At 25.9% G+C, this 23,472-nt stretch overlaps 1 protein-coding gene across 1 annotated transcript; it reads left to right on the top strand.

Annotated features, from left to right (window-relative positions):
- Window positions 1-273: 273 nt before the first annotated feature.
- On the top strand, window positions 274-23,081 carry LOC129957256 (myotubularin-related protein 10-A-like). Its single transcript, XM_056069513.1, has 13 exons — window positions 274-624; window positions 4,000-4,194; window positions 4,286-4,352; window positions 4,513-4,589; window positions 5,608-5,661; window positions 6,750-6,831; window positions 7,683-7,812; window positions 9,566-9,653; window positions 12,756-12,844; window positions 13,291-13,421; window positions 14,210-14,356; window positions 14,646-14,818; window positions 19,186-23,081. The coding sequence occupies exons 1-13, from the start codon at window positions 475-477 to the stop codon at window positions 20,020-20,022; spliced, it is 2,220 nt and encodes a 739-aa protein (XP_055925488.1). The 5' UTR covers window positions 274-474; the 3' UTR covers window positions 20,023-23,081.
- The last annotated feature ends 391 nt before the right edge of the window (window positions 23,082-23,472 follow it).

The following is a 23,472-nucleotide window of genomic DNA, read 5'->3' as shown; positions in this document are numbered from 1 at the left end:
AATCTAAATCATGAAACATATATTTAAGTAATTTCAGATAATATTCATTATTGAAACATTTTAATATTTTTGTACTATATCTATACTTCTCGAGATGTATTTAATTTATACATGACAGTATATTTGACAACATAAAAAATAATCAGTTATATTATTCTTAATTAAATTTGCATGTCATAAATTTGAAATTAGTTTTATACATTCTTCCTCTTTTTTTTTTTTTAAATATATCTCAAAATTATGTACTACAACTTCAAATCGAAATCGAATTAATGGTTTTCTTTCACGATTGATCTTACAGGTGATGTGATGTGATTTGATCAGAGATACGCCTATGACTTCATATAGGTTTATTCATTCATATTTACAAAATTAAATGTACTATTTCGTAGCAATATGCTAGAATTGCTAGCATTTGCTCATAAACTTGTTAAATATGATTAAATTTTAATTAATTTATTCATAAAATTAATCATGACAGCCAATTGGTTAAAGGATTTAAATTTAAAGCCCAGATCAAACTCAGTGAAAACTTTCAAATCATATGTTAATTTAGATCCTGAAGAAGGAGGAGGAAAGTCAGATCCTGCTGATTTTTCTCAAGAATCAAAATTTAAAGACGAGGTAGTTTTCTTTGAAATTGCTTATTACTTGACTTTCTGTTAAATTAATAATCACTAAAAATTTGAAGTGAATTTAACTGTATTTCACTAGAATATAATAAATAAAAAATATTCTAAAAAAAATTGTTTCTAATTTTTTTGAATAATTAAAAAAAACATTATTCTTTATTTAGTATCAGCTATGTTCAAAATACCTCAATGGAGATATACTATTAAGTTAATTTTATCGATTTTAATTTTTGCCTGTTGTTTCTTTTAATTTGGTTAATGCTTTTGCGTTTAAATCGTACACCCTAGTTTTTATTGATTTTTATTCTATTTGTAAAATTTTAAAGGAGATTTTTTTTTTATAGATTTGGATAAGTTTTAGAATAATAGCATTGAGAATAAGCATGTTTTGCTTTATTGTATATTTAGTTTTCATATTTATAACAAATATTATGAATTCTTAGATATTTATCACAAAATAAATTTAATTAATTAATATCATTTGTTATAAATTCTAATGTTTCATTAACATTATTGTGAATTCTTTTGAAAATAACCTATAGAATTCTATGTAATTCGATGCAATCCTTTAATTTCTTATAAAATTTGAATGTATATCAGCGAATTAATTTTTTTGTAACAATTTTTTATGGCTATTTATGCTAAAAATAATGTGCTATTATAATATGAGTAATGTTTAGGTGAATATATATATATATCTTTTTTTATCATATTTATTTCATTTAAATCCTAATTAATTTCCTAATTTTTATTTTAAATTAGCCTACATTTTTCCTACATTATTTTAAATTAGCCACACTCGAAAAAGTTGTTAATCATTGCAGCTTCCCATGTTTTCAGCATAAAGTTGAAAATCTCGAATGTCTTTGACATAACTTCAAAGATATTGGAGATTCCCTTTCTTAAGTCGATACATATCAAAGAAATTGCTATCAGAATGCTTTAATAAAATCATTAAAGGAAAAAATTGTCACTTTTGCTCTTGTAATGTGATGTAGAATGACACATCTTATCACTCTTCCTTATGTTATCCTCATAGGACTCATGGCGAAATAATTAAATTTTATTCTAAAACTTACATCTTTTCAACAATGTATCTACAAAATTGTGTTTACAATATTAGAGTATTATATAGAAAGTTATATATTATATAGAAAGACAATATTTTATAGAAAGAGTATTAGATTATAAAAATATATTCTTAAATTTGATTTGTAATATTGATGGTTTTAGATATATTACATCCTTGAACAGTGTATAATATGTCTTAAAAAAAAAAAAAAAACTAGGCAAATTAATTTCATATTTTAGTGCATTTTTAATTTAACATTATACTAATGATTTGTTTTAAGTTAATTTTTTATTTTATTAATATTTTAAAATATTTGTTTTGACTTTTTTTTTTTTTTTACTAATATTTGATTGTGCAGCATCCACATTTCTATACATTGTTATTTAAGCACACTTGGGGCTTATAAATACAGTAATAATCCAAAAAATATAATGAAAGGCATAGGATAATGTTAACACTTTGGCAAACATAATTGTCCTTGTTCTTAATATGATGTAATTAAAAGAATTTTGCAAATTTAATAATTTGGTACTTTTTTATTATACCAGCGCAAATCTCGCCAAGTAGACTTTTTGGCGACAACACATTGTTGCCGGATCAAATCACACCAAGCAAAAGGTTACCAGCAGCAATATTCCGTTTGGCATTGGTTGCTTCATTATTGGCAACTTTATCGCCTGCACCGGTATAATGGAAAAGTACCAATAATTTTACTATGAGACTCGTAAATCTTTTTTTGCATCCCTAGTGCTTGAGCTGTTGTATAATCTGCTAGTCAGAAATCTGGTCTTAAATTCCAGTTTTAGTTACAAAAAAAACATCAAGAATGAACTTATTGGATAGTGTGAAAAATAAGTGGTGACTATCTCGAAGAAAAAAAGTGACAAAACATAACTTTGAAAGGAATGTGGTTAATCTATTGCAAATTCTATGAAATATTTTCACATGAAAATTAAAAAAAAAAAAAAGTGTTTCTGGTTTCGCTCTTAATTAATGAATATATTTCTCAATTAATATATATATATATATTGAAGAGATTTACATAGTGAAAGGTAAATGGACAGAATGGTGTTTAAAGTAGCATTAAAACTAATTATAATTTTTAAACTTAACTAAGGTACTTCATTAGCCTGTATTTAACAAATAAAAAAATGCAATCAGTGCATTAAATCAATACAATAAACATAATAATTTATCCAAGATGACTATATTGTGCAATATAAGAACAGTAAATGCAGGTTAAACAGTAATATAATACAGGTTAAGCAGTAACATAAATACAGGTTAATACAGTAAGCTAACTAATTATGCAACTTGAATCTTTAAATGAAATTATATGTATCAGTTTACTCTAGGTGAGTGCCCTTTTTAATTATTTAATTTTGTAGTGTATTTACTTTGCTATTTGTTTCATTCTCAACTTTGAATTATGTTTTACTTTTTGTCATTGTTTGAATCCATTTATTTCCTGTTTATAAAAATAATCTTGAATCCTATTGTAAGTTTTTTTTAATTATAAATAAAGAAATTTTAAATAAAATTTATAATAAGCAAAAAGGTTCTTCAGAAGAGTTATTAAATCGTTTTCATGTCTGTGAGGAGGAGAAAAGGGCGAGGCATAAGATGAAATATATTGATTAGTAGGAAAATCAGTCGATAGTTGTAATATTTTTTACTACCTAGTGAAAAACATAGCAGAAATTTTAATCTTATTTATATTGATAAATATTACCAAATTTATAATATTGCAAGATAAATATTGCTGTTACATTTAGAGATTAGTCTGCACTCATTGAAAATGGATTCCATACATAAAGCTGAACCATCGTAGATTAATCTATTTATTATAGATAGTCAGGAACCAAACTTTTTTACTTTATTATATCTAAGAATTAAAGCTCTGGATCTGATGATTATTCACTTAATTCAATATTAATCCACCTAATTTGTCATTGAACTTAAAAGTATGCATTATATGTTCTAGAAAATTTTGATGTCCTAATAAGCTGTTGATTTAATTATTAATTATGTTTTATACTTTATGAGGAATACAATTAGATGTTATATATAAGAAATCCATATTGAATGATATTTTTTATAATATGAAATGGCTATTTTTCAAATATTCTTCAGAAAATGACCAGGTAAATCTTTCTTAATTTAGAGAAATAAATTTAATATTTTGTTATCTGATTAATGTTATAATTTGTAGAAAATTTCTTTGCAATTGGATAAAAAAATAGTTTATATTTAGAGAAAAGTTAAACCATTAATATATAATTTGTTTTAATTCAGGAAGAAGATTTTTATGCTAAAGGAACTCCATATCCTGAGCCAACTCTTTTACCTGGAGAAGTTATTATTTCTCAAGCTGAAAATGTTCTGAAGTTCAATACATTAAGTGAATTGAATAAAGGAATATCTGGTCTTTTAATATGTACAAATTTTAAAGTGAGCTTTGTGACTGCTGAAACTTTTCCTTCCAATTTGGTTAGTTGATATTTCATATATATTTATAATATAAATTATTTTTTAATGGAAAAAAAAAACTATTTTGTAAAAATTTGCTTTTATTTTACAGCATCAAAAAAATGCCTTACTTGGAGAAAATGACATTTGCCTTATCAACATTGATTCTGTTTACCATGGTAAATATTGAGGAGAAATCTCTCTCTCAATTGATGTATATTTCTGATTTTTTTTTTTTTTTAATCTTACATATATGATCTTTGTATCATTATCTTTGATTCTACTTTCTAATTATAATTGTATTGAAATTTATATGGAATCTTCTCATAACTTTTATAGTAAACAATGGTAAGAGAAAGAAGCTCCCAGTTTCATGTGCAAGTTCAAATATTGAAATAATAGAAGTCCACTGTAAAGTAAGTTTAAATTTATATCATTGAAACCGCATAATTTTCTATTCTTCAAAAGCTTCAAACTTTTTCTGAAAGGATTTTAATAGAATGCTCAGAATTTTTTTGACAAGTGTTAGATTAATATGAAAATGCCAGAATTTATTAATTCCTGTACTCCTAAATTTAAAGTGTTTTTATATTAAGAAGAAAAGGTATAATATTTAAATCTCTTCTATTATTTTATAAGTAATTAATCTTTTGCACAAAGAATAATGGTAATTTGTATTTTGTTTTGCATGACCAATGTTTATATTTTTATAAACATTGTTTATATATATATATATATATATATATATATAATAATAATTCTATAAAGTTAAAGTGCAAAATATCCAGACTTTTTAAAAAATTTTTTGGGGAACTTTACCATAAGAACTAAATTTAAATATCATCAATAATTTTATATTTATCATTAAAAGAATTTTACAAATAAGTAATATTTTAAGATTCATATCATTGTTGAATTATAATTGTATCTGTATGAAACATCTACTAATTAAATGAGGCATGATTTTTATAATATCATACTTTAAAATTAAAAGAAGGAAACTTCAATATGCCTGGCAATTTGGTCAAACTTCATTATATGTTTAACTTAAATTGCTTTCTTTTCGCCTCTTCCATTCTCATCTGTATTATTGTAGTAATTTAATTGATCCAACTGAAGTAGTTTTGTAAAAGATCATTTAGGCAATCTATCGTATTATAGTTTCTAAAATTCAAGTTAATACTAATATATAAAACCAGAGGCATATCTACACAAAGCAGCACCTAGGATGAAAGTGAAAACTGTACTCCTATACTTACCCTTTACTAAAATATGTTGAGCATTGTTTAAATGCTTATTAAATATTGTCGTGAAATAAGAAATCTAACATGACATTATAATTTATGATGAATGTTAATACTGTTGAAGAATAATTATCTTGTATAGTATTAATTATTTTTAAAAAACAAAGGTTTAATACTTTTTCTTTTACAGGACTTTCGAATTTATACATATAGCTTTAAATTTTCTCCTCAGCACCAAAGATCTGTAAGTGTAACATTTTTAAATAAAATTCTGTAAAATGTTTTCATATACCCTGTCCCCAAAATATACAGAGATAAAAAAAAAAAAAAAAGACATCCCAAGTTAAAATATTTTTCAAATGTTTTCAGAAATAATTCAGATTTGATTTGATTTTATTATAAAAAATAATAATTCAAAATGAGTAAAAACTGTATTAAAAATTTTATAAAAATTAAAATTCATTGCTCATAAATATAGCCATCTGACTTTTCCTAGATATATTATTAAACATTTTTTTCAGCAGACAATTATATATTTACATTTCTTGAAAGTATTTATTACCTGCTCTCCTGACCTTTATTGGTCTTGAATAATTGTTTAGCTTGTTTTCAATTAACAAATCAATGTTTTTATAATTTCACTAAATACTTAGAGGTATAGAGATTTTGAAAGAGGAGATCATAAAAGTTTTTGATTTTGAAACTTTAAGCAATCAAATAAGATGTATCCAAGATTTTAAAGAGATTTTTAAAAAATGGTAAAGAACCTTCATGAAATATCACCTTTTTTAATCATGCTTCATATAAATTTTATTAATACTTCAAGTGTTACACTTATCAGTGTAATGTTTCATATTTGAAACATTTATAGATTTATAACCTACAATCTAAAATTCCCTCAATATGTTCAATTGAGTATTTTAACTGTAAAATTTCTAAGTCAACATCTTATATTATTTCTAATGTATATAATCTTAGTAAATACTTTTTTCTGTAACTCAAAAGGAAATAGCTGTAGTTGCAGTTTTGATAATTTCCTGTTTTACCATGTTAACTTCTGTATTTAATATAACACATTTAAAACTTCATAAATATAACTTCAGAAGATTCTAAAAAAAATATTTTAGTTGTAATATTATCTGATTTAAATGTTCTCTTTTCAGAAATTAAAAAAAACTTACATGTTAGATAAAAGTTGTAAAGAACTTTATACTCTGACACAGTTATAGTGATAGAATTGAAAAAAAAAATAAAATCATTTCTGAATGTTTAGCATTTTTTAAAAATCATATTTGCAGTTTTCATCAATAAATATCTTGTTTGTTTCTGTAGGTGATAAATACTATTATTCATCATGCTTTTGTACCAAGAATCAATCTCTTGTTTGCCTTTGATTACAAGCAAGTTTCTCCATGTAAGTTGATAGCATACATACAGCAGCATAGTTAAACAAAAGAAGAAATTAAATAATGCCAATAAAATAATTGCAAAAAAGAGCAATTTTTTAATAGATGTTTAAAATATATTTGTTTTAAAATTATTTTTAAAGCATTTTTAAGTGTGTTTATATATAATTTCAACTGCAAATGTGTTGAATTATTAACTCTATTTTTTCTTGAATAGTGGATTCTGTTACATTTTAATAATTAATTGTAGAAAATATAAAATGATTAACATCAAAAATTATAACAGTATTTTTTCTATAATGCCATAACATGGGTAAAATATTCAACTTTCTATTCATTTCATTGTAGTTAATATCACGTGTATGTAAATGTAATAGTTTATATCTCAAATATTACCAGGGTTATCTATTTTCATCCCCTATAATTGTAATACTAAACTTTCATTAATATTTCAATAGTATTTAACTCTTGGTGTATTTATGTTCAATAATCATACCTGATCTTGTAAAAATATGGAAAACATTAGCATTTAAAAAAACATTGACAATAATCATTTTGACAATCACAATTTTTTATTACTTTAGAATTATTTGTATATGTATTTGATGGATTTGAAAATGAGATTTGTCTTTATTCAAATATACACTTGCAAAATCATTAGATTTACTTTGTCCTTAAATTTGCATGTATTTATTTAAGCCAATATATTGTGGTAAACATATATTGGTTTAGTTAAATAATTTTAAGTTTTTAACATTTTTTACTTAAGTTGTTAAAATATTTACTAGTGTTTCTCCATGTAAAATATACTTTATATGATATGTAATATAAATGTTTTAATAACTTGTTTTTGTATTAGTTTCAGAGGAAAGTGAAAACCATTCCCTTCTTTTTACTCGGCCTTGTGATTGGGAGGCTGAACTGGAGAGATGCAAGTGCCCTGGGTGGAGAGTTACTTTAGCTAATGAAAAATTTTTTTTATGTGAAAGGTAAAAAATTAGATTTTAGTATCTCCATTTTTCTTTCATTTTGTTCTGTAATATATTTATATTTGCAAATTTTTAATTAGAATTATTTCAATTTGCTTGAAATAATTCAAAATGTTTTTTTCACTTTATTCTGTTTTTATTTAATTACAAGCTACCTTTGACAACCAGTTGGTTAGCTGTGATTAATGGTTATTAAAAATTTCAATTGTTTCATCAGCAAAATGTTTTTAAATTCAAATTTTTGTAAACATATAATTTACATTATTTCAAAAGCGTTAAATCATCCTATTCATGGTTCTTTGCATTTCCCTAATTACATTTTTCTGCATCTAATTATTTCTCAGGGAGGGAAAAAAAGTGTTTTAAAAGTCTTCTACCTTTACTTGATTCTAGACTTTTTTTTAAAAATTAATTACTACAAAATATAAATTTAAAAAGTATTAAAAGCATGCCTTTTACTAAAACCTACATATCAATGGGGAAAAAGACCAGTATGAAATTTTAGTAGCAGCAATTTAAATTTGAGATTCATTTCAGCAATGATCTATATTCTTGAAAAATTTTGTGACAAATGTTAATAATTCTAACTATAATTCTAAATTTAGTTATTCTACACTAAACTTATTTCTCTATACTTCTGGTAATTAAAAAGTATATATATAAATTACTATGGGATATGAATTGATAATGATAAAGTAAATTAATAATTTTGATGAAAATCATATATGAATTTTAATGCTTTCTAACACTGGAAAATAAAATTGAAATGTTTATTTGATAATGTATTATATAAAGGTGCATTCCTTTGCATTATTTATCTGTTAATTTTTTACATTCTTTTATATAATGTACAATAGTAAATATGGCAATTTAAAAAATTTAATTCAATATTCGAATGAACTCCATGTTTTAGACTTCTCTGAGTCTGAAAAGCATATTTTTGGAATTATACTTAGTTGTTTATCAAGATAACTGAGAAATGCTTTAAGCTAGGCTAACGAAATTTAGTATGGTTGGTATTATAGATTTCTGTCAAATTTTGAATGTAGTCCATTTAGAGAAAGTTTGTCTGGCTGGCTGGCTGTCTGTCTGAATATAATTTGTATAAGATGATTACAAAATAAAGAGAATTGGATCAATAAATGCATATAAGCATGAAAACTGTGTTCACATGTTACATACATGTGAAATGATACTTTCAGAAGCATGTAAAACCTGTTTCAGAAGCATGTGAAGGCAGTAATTCATAAACACAATAACAAATATATAAAATTTAATGCATGATTTTGTGACTAATTGTATATCTGTGTCAAATTTTGGTTTTAATTGGTTGGAAAAAAGCATCTAAAATATATATTTAGTGTTCTGATTATTGTCTATTGACACATCCCTACAATCCATTGTCAAAAGTCATACACCAATAGGGTTTATCATAATTATTTTTTGCTAAAGTCATATGGTTAATAATATACAAGTGTATTTATTAGAATACAGTAGAATTTTTTACAAATATATTTAAGACTATACGAGAAGGTTTTGGAAGATTATTCTCACTGATTTTATCATATGATATCAATTGGACATAATTTTTTAAATTTTTTTAAATATACTCTTTAATTATAGACTCATAATCTTTCTTTAAAATTTTCTTATGATTTGTAATTTTTAGTGCATTTTCATGTGGTGCAAGTTGCATAAAAAGTTTAGTAAAATTTCAAAGTAATCTGTTTTGTTTATTATTTTTTTTTTTCAGTCTTCCAGAATGTTTTGTGGTGCCTTCAATACTGCTAGACATGAACCTGAATAAAACTGCTCCTCATTTTGCTGGGCATAGAGTTCCTGTAAGTTTCTTCATGAAAGTCATTTTCATAATATGCTGTTTTTATCTATTTCCTTTGCATGATTTTCTCAAAATTTATTCTCAAAGGTCTATTTACCATTTAAAAATGCTATGAAATTAATGTGAATATTCAGTTTTCCCCAAAAATAAAATTTCAGTACACTTAAATAGAGTTTATTGGTATATATAGCAGAATCACAGTTATCTAAAAGGAGGATTGTTGAGGAGGTTGGATAAATGGAAATGTTAGATAATTGGGGAAAGGAATGAAGGAACACCTTGTTAATTATTGTATGCTATCTATGGAATTTAATGTTCTTTTACAGTATACTGCATTTCAGGGTGAAAAGAATCTATATATATATATATAACAAATAAGAATCTAAACTAGTCATTATAAATAATATGCTTATGTAGCTAACACACACACACACACACAAAAAAAAAAATCGTCTTAACCAGCCTTGATAAATGCAGATCATTAAAATTAAGCTATGAAAATAAACTTAATATTTTCAAAAATTTGTGATAATTTTTATGAGAATTGATGATTTTAGCTACTATATAATACTATGTTATAAAAAGCCTAATGCCTATGCTTCCTCTCACTTTCAGTGTGTTACAAGACTGATTTTGTATAGTCAGGTTGAACTTTGACACAGAAAAAATATGTAACAGCAATTTATTAGCGTAAAGTGTTTTAAGTTTGCTCTTGGATTTGTTGCTGGATAGGAAAGGGGGGGGGGGTGCCAGAAGTTAAATATCGTTTTATATATCGTTATATATTATAGTTAAATTATAATATAAAAAAAACTAGTAATCTGAGAGGAAAAGGTTTAATTAAAAAGTTATTAGTATTAAAATGATCTATAAAATGAAATGTCAAACATTATATCTTAATTAAGCCAGGAAAATTTTTTTAAATGTTAATTTGGAAAAATATTTTTCATAGTTTTATTTTATCAAACTTTTTGAAATTTCACTTAAGTATGTGTTACTTAGAAGATAATAACTGATAGAAACTCCACACATCTATATCTGGATGATTAAAAAAAATATTTGACTGTTGGAGCAAATAAGTAGTCAAAAAATTGCTTATAAATACTTTCCTATCAGTCTGAATTCATTGGCAGAAGAAAGAGTCTTTTCTAATAGTATTGTTCTGTGGTTCAGTTGGTATTGTAATGGTCGATTCAAAAGAAAAGGTAACGAAAATTAAGAGAGAAATTAATATTTTGTTTCAATTATTAAACACGAATTCATTTTCAATTGTTCCATGACATCTACTAACATTATTAGTTAATGTTCATCAAGTATAAATCATCACAAAGTAAGACTTTTTTTTTTATATTTAATTTTCACAACTTTTTTGACAATTGATTATTATACAGCCACTTAAAATCATAAAACAGCACTTTTGGAATAAGGTTTAAAAATAAAAAAAATCTGCAAAATACACTGATAGAAAAATATTAATAAGTAGTTTTCAGATTCTGTCTTTATTTTATTTATTTATTTATTTATTTTTTTTTTTTTTCAACAAGGTTGAAGAATTAATTTTCCAAAAAATAATTCAGACTTTAAAAAAAAAATTTTACTTTTGATTTAATTAAGTTATTATAATGTTAAATAACTTATAAGTCTTTTTAATGGCTACAACCTTTTAATTTTTTTTCTTAAAACAATAGCTTTTTATGTAAACATTAAATTATGAGGATTCAACTCCCGCTGTAATTAGGAATATAGTTGCATATCAGTTATTTTTGATAGTCAACTCAACAATTTTAACAATAAAATTTCTGCTATGCATTTTTTTTCTTCTACATTTTGATATATTTCATTACAATGTAATTGGACTGCAACAGTTCATCCTGATTGGTCATTTCTACATCACTGATTTTCTTTCTTTTGTTTGTTCTCCAAACGCACTTATCACTTTTAAACAGCTGAACTATTTCATTCTTTATTATGTCATACTATTCATGAATGATTTTTCAACATCTTGACATCCAGAAATTTGAAAGTTGATAAGGAATTTTGAATACTTGTAATAATATTTCTTATTTCAGCAATTAAATATCCTTAGAATCGTCCATCTCCATGAATGTAATGTATTTCACTTTCTTTACTGCACTATAAATTGCCTGGATAGCCTGGTTGGTAGGGCATTGGATTCGCATCCCTTGGGTTGTGAATTCGAACCCCGCCACCCGAAGACTCCCCGCATGTGTGGTGATTGCCGTGCTTATAAATCTGTTATGGTCACAGTCCTCCATGTCAAGAGTAATACCACTGGAGAGGCTAGATCAGGGGTGATCGTTCTCTGATTCAGGTCTAAATTAAGATCTGTGGATGAGTGAATGAAATGCATGAATGAAGTCTGCCCATAAAAAGGGTTGTGACGTGTGTGTAGCTAAGTCGTACTCTTGGCCCTAGATGGTGCTCCTGAGAAAACGAGCACCCTTGGCTTAAAACCACAAATGACTTCTTAAAAGTCAGTGGGCTTGTTTATGGCAAGGGCCATTAGAAACAAAAACAACAAATTGTCAAACACCCATTTGACAGTAAAGAAAAGAATTATGTGATTATTCAATTAATTAGAATCATAAGATTTATGATTTTTAACCAGTTAAAAAACTATATAACTTAAAATAACGTTAGACATTATGACTCTATTGTAAATATATTTGTATTTTAGAACTTGAATGAATTTTTCCTTTGAAATTCAAAATTATCTATAATTAACTTAGGTATATTATATTTCTCCAGGGTTTTTTTAATATTATTCATTACTCATTCATTCTTTATTCTTATATAAAGTAAATATTTTATATAGTGAATTTTATCATATCGATTGTGTTTTGTGTGTGTGTGTGAGTGAATTATGATATTGTATTATATCAAAATATATCATAAATTTAAATATGTCATTGCATTTTTCCATTCTATTTATATGATGAATTTAAAGAAATTTTATGACTTTCAGTGTTATTAAAACAAATAGTCTAATAAATTCTTATTTCATATAAAATTTTGCTTTCATTCTATAATATTATAATAACTATTTAAAAAATGAATTTTTCTTTCTTTCATAAAATCGCAGACATGGACTTGGGGCACGTCAACTGGAGCTTCAATTGTTCGTATGGCTGCTTTGGATACAAATATTTCTGATAGTCTTCAAAAAGATGTGTAAGTTAATGTTCATTATTTTCTTTGTGCCTTTTTTTAATGTTGTGAACAAATATAATATTTGCTGATTCAAGCACCAATTACAAATACATTGCAAGTTTTTAATTCAAAGGATGAAAATTTATTTCAGTTATTAATAAAAAGATCAGTTATTTATAAAAAGAAGAAAATGCATTGTTTAAAGTGTTTGGAATATTTATCTGAAAAGTAAGATTGCAATTCATATTTTACACAGATTTTTTTTTTTCAATTGATACATCATTTATGTATACTGGAATGATTTTACTTATACTTTTATTACTTTTAAAATCATGAAATTTTTTAATTTTATTTAAAATTTATTGTGATATTCTATTTGGTTGTTGAGATTATCAAGTTGTGGGCTTTATATAATAAGTAGATTTTTTTTTTTTCTGAATTTTTTCCTTCCTTGATTCATTTTATAGCATGATTGACGCAATAAGTAGAGCCAGTCCTCGTCAATTACCTGTTCGTAATTTCAATTTGGATGATGTGTGTCCAACTTATAAAGATGTTCAAAATAGTTTTTTGAAATTGAAAAGTTTATGCATGCCTAGTAAGTTGAAATCAATTTATTTGTAATCCATTATGCTTTTAGTTACTGTACTGTTTTGATATATAGAAAGAGAGAGATAATATGTGTCTATAATGATATATCTTCATACATATCTAATTTAAATTCTAATTAATTTTTTACATTAGTCCATATGACTTTATTCTAAAATCTTCCTGGTCCAAATTCCATTTTTTTTTATTTAATTATTGCCAACAGACATTCTAAAAATTGCTTTTTCTTTGTTTCCCTTGATAAAAGTGAAGGCATAAAAATCCTTGGTGCCTATGCAGTTATTTCAAAGATTCTTAAGTCGTCATATGTCAAAGAAATCCCTAACGAATCTAATAAAAAGGGGAAAATTCTGTCATTTTCATTCTTGTCTTCTGATGCAAATGAATGCATCCTGCCTTTGTCCATTTACTAATTATGTATCAAGACAAAGATAGGATGTATTGATTATACCTCCCACGGTAAAATAAATTATTCATTTAAAAAGACCTATTTTTGGCCATGAGTCTGTCATATTGTACTACACACAAACATATAATCATGTTAATTTCTTATTTTTTTGTGGAGTGCTCTAAAGTGAAATTTTCTTTGTTATTCTGTTATTTTTTCCATAAAATATTAATTTTATATGGAAAATTATATATTTTTAATCACACTATTGAGTACTATTAAATTATCCATCTATGTGTTCAGTAACTAATATATAGCTGTGCTTTTTGGTTTCTATTTCATAACATATACATGCATGTGTATATATAATTTGAATTTCCATCTTTTAGGTACAGCTCAAGAGTTCTGGGAGACAGAACATAATTATTTAAGTCATTTGGAGTCAGCAAAATGGCTAATTTATGTTTCTTCTTGTCTTAATACAGCCTTAGAAGCTGCAAACTCTTTACTAGAAAATACTACAGTTATTTTTTCAGGTAAACTCAACTGACTTTTAAAGCTGGATAGTTTTAACAGTGTGTAAATTTTTTGAAAGAATATCTTAATTATTTAAATGTTTTTTTTATGAATTTCATTTATGTCTGCAATTTATGTTGTTAAAATAATATATATTTAATGTATTGTGTAATTTTTTCATTATATGAGTGAATGCTTTGATGTTTGTTTAATAGAAAATGTGCATGGTTTATGTGAAATCATTTGTCTAATGTCTTTATGCATAATCTTTTTTTCATTTTTAAATATTTTCTTACTTTTACTCTTCAGAACATGAAGGAAGAGATTTGAGTGCTGTTTTATCATGTTTGGTACAGATTATGTTAGATCCTTTATATAGAACAACAAATGGCTTTGAGCTATTAATTCAAAAAGAATGGGTTGCTTTGGGTCATCCTTTTACAGAACGCCATCATTTAGTGAGTGGATCTGAATCTGAAGAGGTATTTGAATTAACATTTCTTTGAAGCTATGTTCTATTTATCTTCTATATTCTGCCTTTTCCTCTATTTTTTCTATCTTAATTTAGAAATCTTCCTTCCTTATTGATAATATTTTAAATTAAATTATCTTCAGTTTATTGTAGATATTTTTATAATTAAAAATACTTTAAAGAGAATAATTTTTCTCAGGAATTCTGATGTGAATATTATATATAAAATTATGATATATTAAAATTATATTGCAGATAAGGTTGATACAATCAAATAAATGAATCATAATTTTTTTAGACACAAATTTGCTTTAGGCTATTGTTTAATTTGATTTCCAAAATTGGTAATCTGAGTGTTCATCTGAGGTAGAAGTTTTAGAATTCCACTGTGCACAGTAGCTACAGCATCTGAAATGAGCTTTAAAGAACTTTTTTAACTTCAGAAAAACATTCTAGCGCTATGATGAACATTCTTGTGTCTTAGCTTATGTATTCAAAGTAAGGAGTCTTTGATTTTGATCTGTACTGATGAAATAATGTAGATTGACCACATGAGGGAATTAAGTAAGAGATAAACATTTTAAGATAAAGAAAAGGAAGAAATATTAAAGGTTTTTGTTAGCTATAGAAATGGGAATTCGTCAATTTTGATTGTGAAATATCACTGAAAAACATTAGACCAATTATGCTGAATGATTGCATGTTGAAACCATTCCATTTATTTGCATGAGTTGTCATATAAGCTTAAAAGTATATTTATTCAGAAGAAAAAAAATTTTTTTTCAAACAGTGGCCTTAGTTATATTCTACTCATTATTCATTTTATGCTGCTACTTTAATGTAATTGTCTGAAAATGGAAGAAAACTTAACCTATGAAAGATAATAAATTTATATTTGCATGAACTGCTTTCATGTGTAATATTTTAGGCAGATAGATATTAGCCAGTTATTCTTAGCCAATTATTCAACAGCTTATTGAAAATTTGTTATACAAGTTGAGTTGAATATAACTAAACTCAGTGGCACGAACAGTGCATGTGGACCAAGGCCTACAGTGCCCATATCTGCTTTCTTGACCAAGGGCCCTGGGGTGCAAGACATATGTTCCAGTTAGGTAGTCAGCCTAACGCGGAACCCCTAGTGTTTAGTTCCCAAGCTTGCTTGGTCCTCAGTTGATCGACCTACTGAAAATAGAGGTCTGAGAGAGGTCCTACAGTTGAATATACTTTTCCTCTAATTCTGTCTGCTAGTTACAGTAATGGTTATCAGTTACTTATCTGTTATTATATTTTACAGTTTTAATAGAATTGTTAGTTTTTCAAATCTTATTAACTATTTGTAGATCTGTTTTAGTAAACAACTGTATAGGGTTATTCATATTGAATGGGACAAAAATAGTGTATACCTGTGATTGCTCAAATTAATTTATTTTGATAATAAAATTTACTATAAAACTGTAATTATCCAAGTTTCTGTATGTGTGCCTCTCCAATGACATGGGAAATTTCAATGCAATACTCCAGTTTTTGTCACATTTATAGCATATCTTAATGTTATTGAGTCCAACATATTAGCTGCTGTATTCACTGTATCAGTTTCTGTATGTTCTAGTCTTGGCATGAAGACTTTGTAAAACCTCATAGAAAAAAAAATGTCAAATCAATTTTTTTTTTATTTTCAATTTGTTTCTAACTACCGAGATGGTGTCTTTTTAACTTCATGCATTTGTTTCCATTACTTTTGAAAACTAGGAATTGTGAAATTATTTTCATTTTCTCATGAAGTATATAAATACATTTTTCTTTAATTTTTTGAAAGCTAAAGTAAAAAATGTTGTATGGCTGCAAATAATTTTATCCTGCTTCTAAAATGCTAATTATTGTAAGATAGCATAGGAGAAAATTTATCCTTTCCATCCAAGCCATGTTGGATTTTATTTGTTGCTGCATATATGTATAAAGGTCAAATACAAAACTTTGGGTCATCATATGCTTCTGTATCAATGTTGACATTTTTAGAAATGATGTATCCATTTAAATTAATTAGTAATTTGTTAATTTCAAGAAATGTTGAAAAAGATCCCAAATTTTTATTGCTAATCTTGTCAAAGTTGACATACTTTTTTGGTATGTATATATATATATATATATATACTAGCCGCCTTTGGTGACCAGCTGGTTCGCCAATCTTAATGCACGTTAAAATTTTAATAATTAAATATTTTATGGAACTCCCATTTTAATTGCTTCTTCATTAAAATATTTTAAAACTTCAAATTTTAATAGTCATATAATTCACTCATATTATTATAAAGGCCTTCAGCCATAACGTAATATGTATCTCTCTCATTTTCTGTTAGCTCCCGTAGAATTTATGCTTTAAATTAAAGTGGAAATGATTAAACTGCAATAAATATAATAATATTTTTTTTACTGAAACAAAGCATTTTTTTTTTTAAATATGAGTACTGAAAACAGAGTCGCTGAGTATTTAAACCTTATGGCCACTAAAGAATATTTTTCTTAATTTATATAATATCTCAAGAAGTTTTCAACAAAATTTTCTCAGATTCATCATAAACAGATCGTTTAATTAACAATGTTTAGTTTCAAATGCATCAAACACTAAAAAAATAAACAGAATCGTTTGAAATAATCTGTCGGAAACATATTAAACCATCAAAACCAAATCCGCATCCGTTGAAAATATTTGTCAACAATAAGAAAACAATGCGCATGCGTGAATTTTCAACGCCAATTATGCTAAAGCAAATGCGCGAATTTTCTACTCCAGTTTGGGTAACGCTGTGCAGATTAGAAATTTTTAATTTCCTTTATTTTGTTTTATTTTAATTCGAAAGTACTTCAGAATGAATCTGAAAGATCGATTCATTAACAATGTTTAATTTTAAATGCATCAAACATTAAGAAAATAAATAGAATCGTTTCAAATAATCAGCCAAAAAATCTTAAGCCTAGCTTCATGACTGTTGAACTGAAGCCGTACTCATTTGGCGATGGGAAGAATGAAAAGATTTTTTTGGTGGGAAAGTTAGTTTTTGATTGATAATTATAATTCTAATTAAAAATTCAAAAAAAAGGCTATCCTATCTTTTAAGTTAGATCAAACTGCATGTGGTGTGCAAATTTGATTGAAATCGGTTAAGTAGTTTAGGAGTCCATCGCGGACAAACAACGTGACACGAAATTTATATATATTAAGATATATTATATAATTTCATTGTTATGCTTCTGTCAAAATCGATTTTTTTTTTACAGTGGAAAACATTGTGCTTGTGCAATGTTGCAAATGTAAGCATTAAATTAAAAAAAAACATTTAATTAATTTTTACACATTTAAACATTTTTACCAATAAAAACAATGCATTATTATAAAACAAAAAACATTCTATGCTTAGAAAGTATACAGTTTTCCATGCACATAAATGTAAAAATTTGCTTAAATTTTTTTTGGCTAAGTTGCTTAAAAAGTGCATAATTCTTGCAGAAGTTTCTCACTACAGCCTGATAGCAAATAAATCAGTTATTCTAGTATCCACAGAGAAAAAAGTTCCAAAAACACAACTTGTAATGCAATAAACGTTCATCTGACGCTGATGTTCCATTATTCTATGTCAATTTACTGTGCTCCAAAATCGACGATTAACTTTGCCACATCACTGGAAGATGGTTTCATCCATAAATATACTATTTTGCAAAAGTTTCCATTTCCGGCTTATGTTGCAAATCCGCACAAAAATCATTACGCAATGGTTTGATGAAAGGTATTAAAGCATATACTATGTAAAGTGTGAATGGCATGAATTGTCAATGTCTCTGTAACACACACCACACTGTTGTTTGAGACACATTAAGTTCTTCACCCACACAGCTACTTCTGTTCTGGGGGTGTTTATTCTAATCTCGTTTTCATTCATAAGCAGTCCAGGTTTTAAAATTACTGCGCCCACTGTTAGTTGTTATGACAATGCTGTTGTTTTTTACAAAATGTCATGAAAAAATATCTTTGGACATTAATCAATGTTTTGTCATATTCCAAAACAAAATGCTTTCTCCTACGTGTATGGTACCATTCTGATAATGATGACATTGAATGCTTTTTATCGACATTTAGCAGTGATTTCACTACTGGGAGAATTTTTGCTGTTGCCAGATAAAATTTGTATGATTGTCTTGTATTTGTTTTGGGTTGCTAAATCAATTAAAGAATTTATATTATACTGTATTTTTTATCCCATTAACTACGAATCACTCTATATTATGTATTTGTTACTTTACTCATATTTTGTAAAAATCATTTGGACCATTTTGCTGGTTATTTTTTCATGGCAGAATATAATTTTTTTTTATCTTTAGTCACCTGTTTTCCTCCTATTTTTGGATTGTGTTTGGCAACTTACTGAACAATGTCCTGCTGTTTTTGAATTTTCTGAGACCTATCTGACAACTTTATGGGATAGTTGCCGCATCAGTTTATTTGATACTTTTCTGTTTAGCAGTCATAAAAATCGTAATGAAGCAATCGTAACCAGTGCTCACAACAATAGTTTTTCACTTCGCAGTGTTTGGATATGGTCAAGACAGTTTTCAAAAAATGATCTTAGACTCTTTTGTAATCCTCTTTACATTCTCAACAAGTACAGAGTATCCTCTCCAAATCGAAAAACCAACAAAATGGAAAGGCCAAAATCTTTCAGCTGTATGAAAGACACTGCTCAGTCTCAAGCTCGACCTTTGGTTCTGAAAAAGACAACTGATATTGCTCCTATTGTATGGAATGAAGATGAAGAAAACCTTCTGCGAATTGACCCATTTATGAAATCCCTAAAGCTTTGGCATCAGTGTTATCTAAGATGGATACCTTTAGCTCATATTCTCGGTGGTGGACCTCCTGTGTTGTTTTTAACAAATTTAAAAATCTGCAATGAAATTCAAGCTCTAGAGAAAAAGATTAATTCACGGTCGAAGCAATCCAAACCACCTTCAAGGCATCGAAGGGTTGCATCTGATGATTATACTATATCTGCTGATGTGATAGATTCCTGTTTAATTCAAGATGGCTGTTCAATAATTACTTCTGTATTTCCATTTGCGCCAGTTGCTCCTTGGGATTGGACTTCTTATCACTATGTGCCTTCTACATCATGCTTAAAGATCAGTTATACAGAGACAGAGGAATATTTGGATGACTAAATGTTTGTTTGAAATTAAACTTCTTTGCTTATCCCGAATAAATTATTTTGCAATCATTTTTAGAAGTTATAGATCCTTATAATCAGAAATTTATTTACAAATATAATAGCTCTTAATTAATCATAAATAAATCTCATATTCTATTTTTGTATTTTATTTTTGAAATGTAGTTAATTGGTAGTGATAGAAATGTATCTAATTTAGATTTTTACTTAGTTTCAATAAGAGTTTAACTTCACTCTTCATAAGTAAAACTTTATTTAATTTCTAAAATTAATAATTTTATAACTAATTTATTGTGTTTTTTAAAAATCTTTAAAATAAAATTGGATAGAACATTAAAGTAAGAAAAATATTTGATTTTTTTTGATTTGATGTTAATACTGTTTATTGTTTTTAATTACTGTGATTTTGGGTGACCTAATTATGTTGCATGCAGCTATCTTTTATAATATGTTAGAATAACTTTATCAAGTTGTAAATTTGGCTCACTCTATGATTTAAAATATGTAAAATAGCATTCACAAATAATTTTTAATAAATTATGTAAGTTTAGCCAATTTTATAGTATAGGAAATATGAGTTATGTGTATATAAGTATATTAAATTAATAAGTATATTAAAATATTTTGCTGATCAAGCCATTAAGATCATTTAATTGAAATGTTTAGTAGTTCTTAACCAACTAGTCACAAAAGTGGCTAATTTCAAATATGTTGAATTGTGAAAAGTACTATTGTCTACTGAAGTCTAAATTTTTTAGTCATTTTCATTTTTATGCAAAAATAAATTTTTTGCATATTTATTCACTTTTTTTATGGTTAAGTGATCATATATGCTGTTATTACATTAAATTTAAACAGGGCATTCCAAGTCGAAGTCTGAAAAAAAAACTGATCTCAAAAATATGAGTCTTTTTTCTTTCTTTTTTTTTTTCTTTTTCACAAAAGCTTTTTGTTAAATTTCTTTCCTAAAATAGGTTTAGGGTTCAGAATTGACTTAATAGTAGTTTGTTTTGTTATACATGGTAAAAGTCAGTTTCTTGAATGATATTACCAATTATTGATTGAAATATTTTTCATGCATAATAGGTGCTTAAAAATTAGAAATATTATTGCAGAATCTTATTATTTTTTTATAAATTCACATAATATTTATTGATGACATGTAGAAAGCTAGTCAACATCAAGTTGCTTTCAAAATCAAAAACATACCAAAAATTAATATGTGCCAAAGATTTTCATTTAAATTTGTTGCCTAGAATCATTTTGTATTTAATTTGTTCATAGAAACATTATTGTTGTGAAAAGAATGAAATGTTTTAGCAATATTACATTAATTAAACTGAAGTATCAAAATGAATTTGAATAAAATATTCCCTTGACAGTAAGCAGGTAGTTATTTGTTTAGTAATTTTAATTTAAATCTTTTATTTATGAGCCAATTTGCAAAATATTCTTAAATTTATTTTTGTTATTGAATGGGTACATTTTTATAATATTTTATTACTATTAAGAATCTGTTTATTTATGTGGAAGCTAAGGCTCAGTTACGTATATTGTAAGTATTGACAATATATATTTATGCTAATACGCAGTGAACTAGTTTTTGAGTACAGTATAAATATTTTTTCAATTTATATTTTAATTCAATGTTGAGTACTATGTAATTGCTTTATCCATTTTAATTTAAAATTGTGATTACAAATCCTGTTGGATTACAGGCATGTGAAGGAATAAAAAAAATATAAACAGTTCGTTTGAAAATGAATTATATTTATTTTTCTAATATAAATTTTGTATTATATGTAATTTTCTGTTAAATTGATGTATAAAGAATGTTTAACTATTGTTATTAGTAATACATTCCTGTAAGCAAAGAAATATTTAAGCCAGTATGTCAAGGCTGCTGTTGCTTCTTGTATATTTGTTATTTATTAAAGAGAGTATTTTTGTGATTGTTATATTTAAAAGTGAATCTTAAGGCAGAGCTGTGAGTGCAAAGGAGAATTATTGCAAGCAATTAGATGTACCTATCTATTATGTGTGATCATTTTAAATACTGGAAGGTTAAAAGCTCTTAAAATTAAAATAGTTAATTTGAAGAAGTATTTCATGCTATTCTCTCAGATAAGTAAAAGAACTCAGAAATCAGATAACTAAATGAATATCTTTTATATTTTTCAAATATTGAATTTTTTTAGAAACTTTTATTGTTTATAAAGTGTTAATAACTTTTAACTTTTCTGTATTTCCTGTAGGGATTTAAAAAAAAATGTAGTGCATTGAAAAAATATGTAGAAAACTATGTATATACATCATTCTATATGTGAATTAATATCCTTTCTTTGTAGAATCTTATTCTGTATTTATATTTTTTAATTAACTTTAAATAATTCATGAACATGAATGATGAGCATGAATCATGAACATAATCATTTTATTCATTTCCAATGTCTTCCTGTATTTATCAGTTTCAAATCCTTTTTGTCTAGTGATAGTATATATCATAGAGCTGATCTCAGCTCTATGGTATATGTAGTTCCTTTTACAATATGAATGCAAATACAATGTTTGTTTGTTTTTCTTTTATCTGAAATATTATCCTTTTGTTTTGACTTTGCAATATGTGTTGGTTTTTAAATGCTTATTATATATTGGTTGCCCCCCCCCCCCACTTTTCCTTACAAAAATTGTCATTCACAAAGTTAATGCCTTTTTATTTTAATTTGTTTTTTCAGTTTTTAGATCATTTATTATAAATGTTATGTGGATTTTTTTAGATGTTGCTGTGTGCATTAAAAAACAGAGATTAATTTGGTATTATTCACATCTTTTTAAAAAATTTACCTGGGATGAATTTCTGAATAGTTCTGGAAGCTGACAAAAATTATTGCATCATATTTATCTACAAAATCATCCATTAAAAAATAATTAAAAATGGAATTTTATGATTGAAGCGTTTGGTGCTATTTTCTTTTTGTAAATTACCACCTTTGTGAAATTCTGTAACAAGAATCTTTTTATTCAAGTTTGATATTAAAATAAAGGTCTACATGTATGTAATGGTTTATATTATTGTCTTAGTTTTCTCACAAATATCAATTTTTGAATTAAATTTATAATAAAAAAAACAGCAATTATAAGAAAATTAAATTTTTATTTAATGAAAAGACTTTAGAAAGGTCAACCACTTTTTGTAATTACTAGAAACAACATTAAAAGCATATCTCATGAGTTACTTCTGTTTTACAGTATTCAGTTTAAAAGAAACTTTATGAAATGGGAAATGTTGTCTCTTTAATTTGAAATTTCAACCATGTTAAAAATATTTCTACATGTGTCGCATTTCTACTCTAAATCTTCAGAATTTTAATGAAATCAGACTTACATTTTGTTAGTCTTTATTATTTTACCTTAAATTTTCTATTATTTTACCAATAATAATGAG

This window comes from Argiope bruennichi, chromosome 2, assembly GCF_947563725.1.
Source record: "Argiope bruennichi chromosome 2, qqArgBrue1.1, whole genome shotgun sequence".
Taxonomy (NCBI): domain Eukaryota; kingdom Metazoa; phylum Arthropoda; class Arachnida; order Araneae; family Araneidae; genus Argiope; species Argiope bruennichi.
The sequence above is the reverse complement of the archived record's forward strand: the minus strand, read 5'-3'. Positions and strand labels throughout refer to the sequence as shown.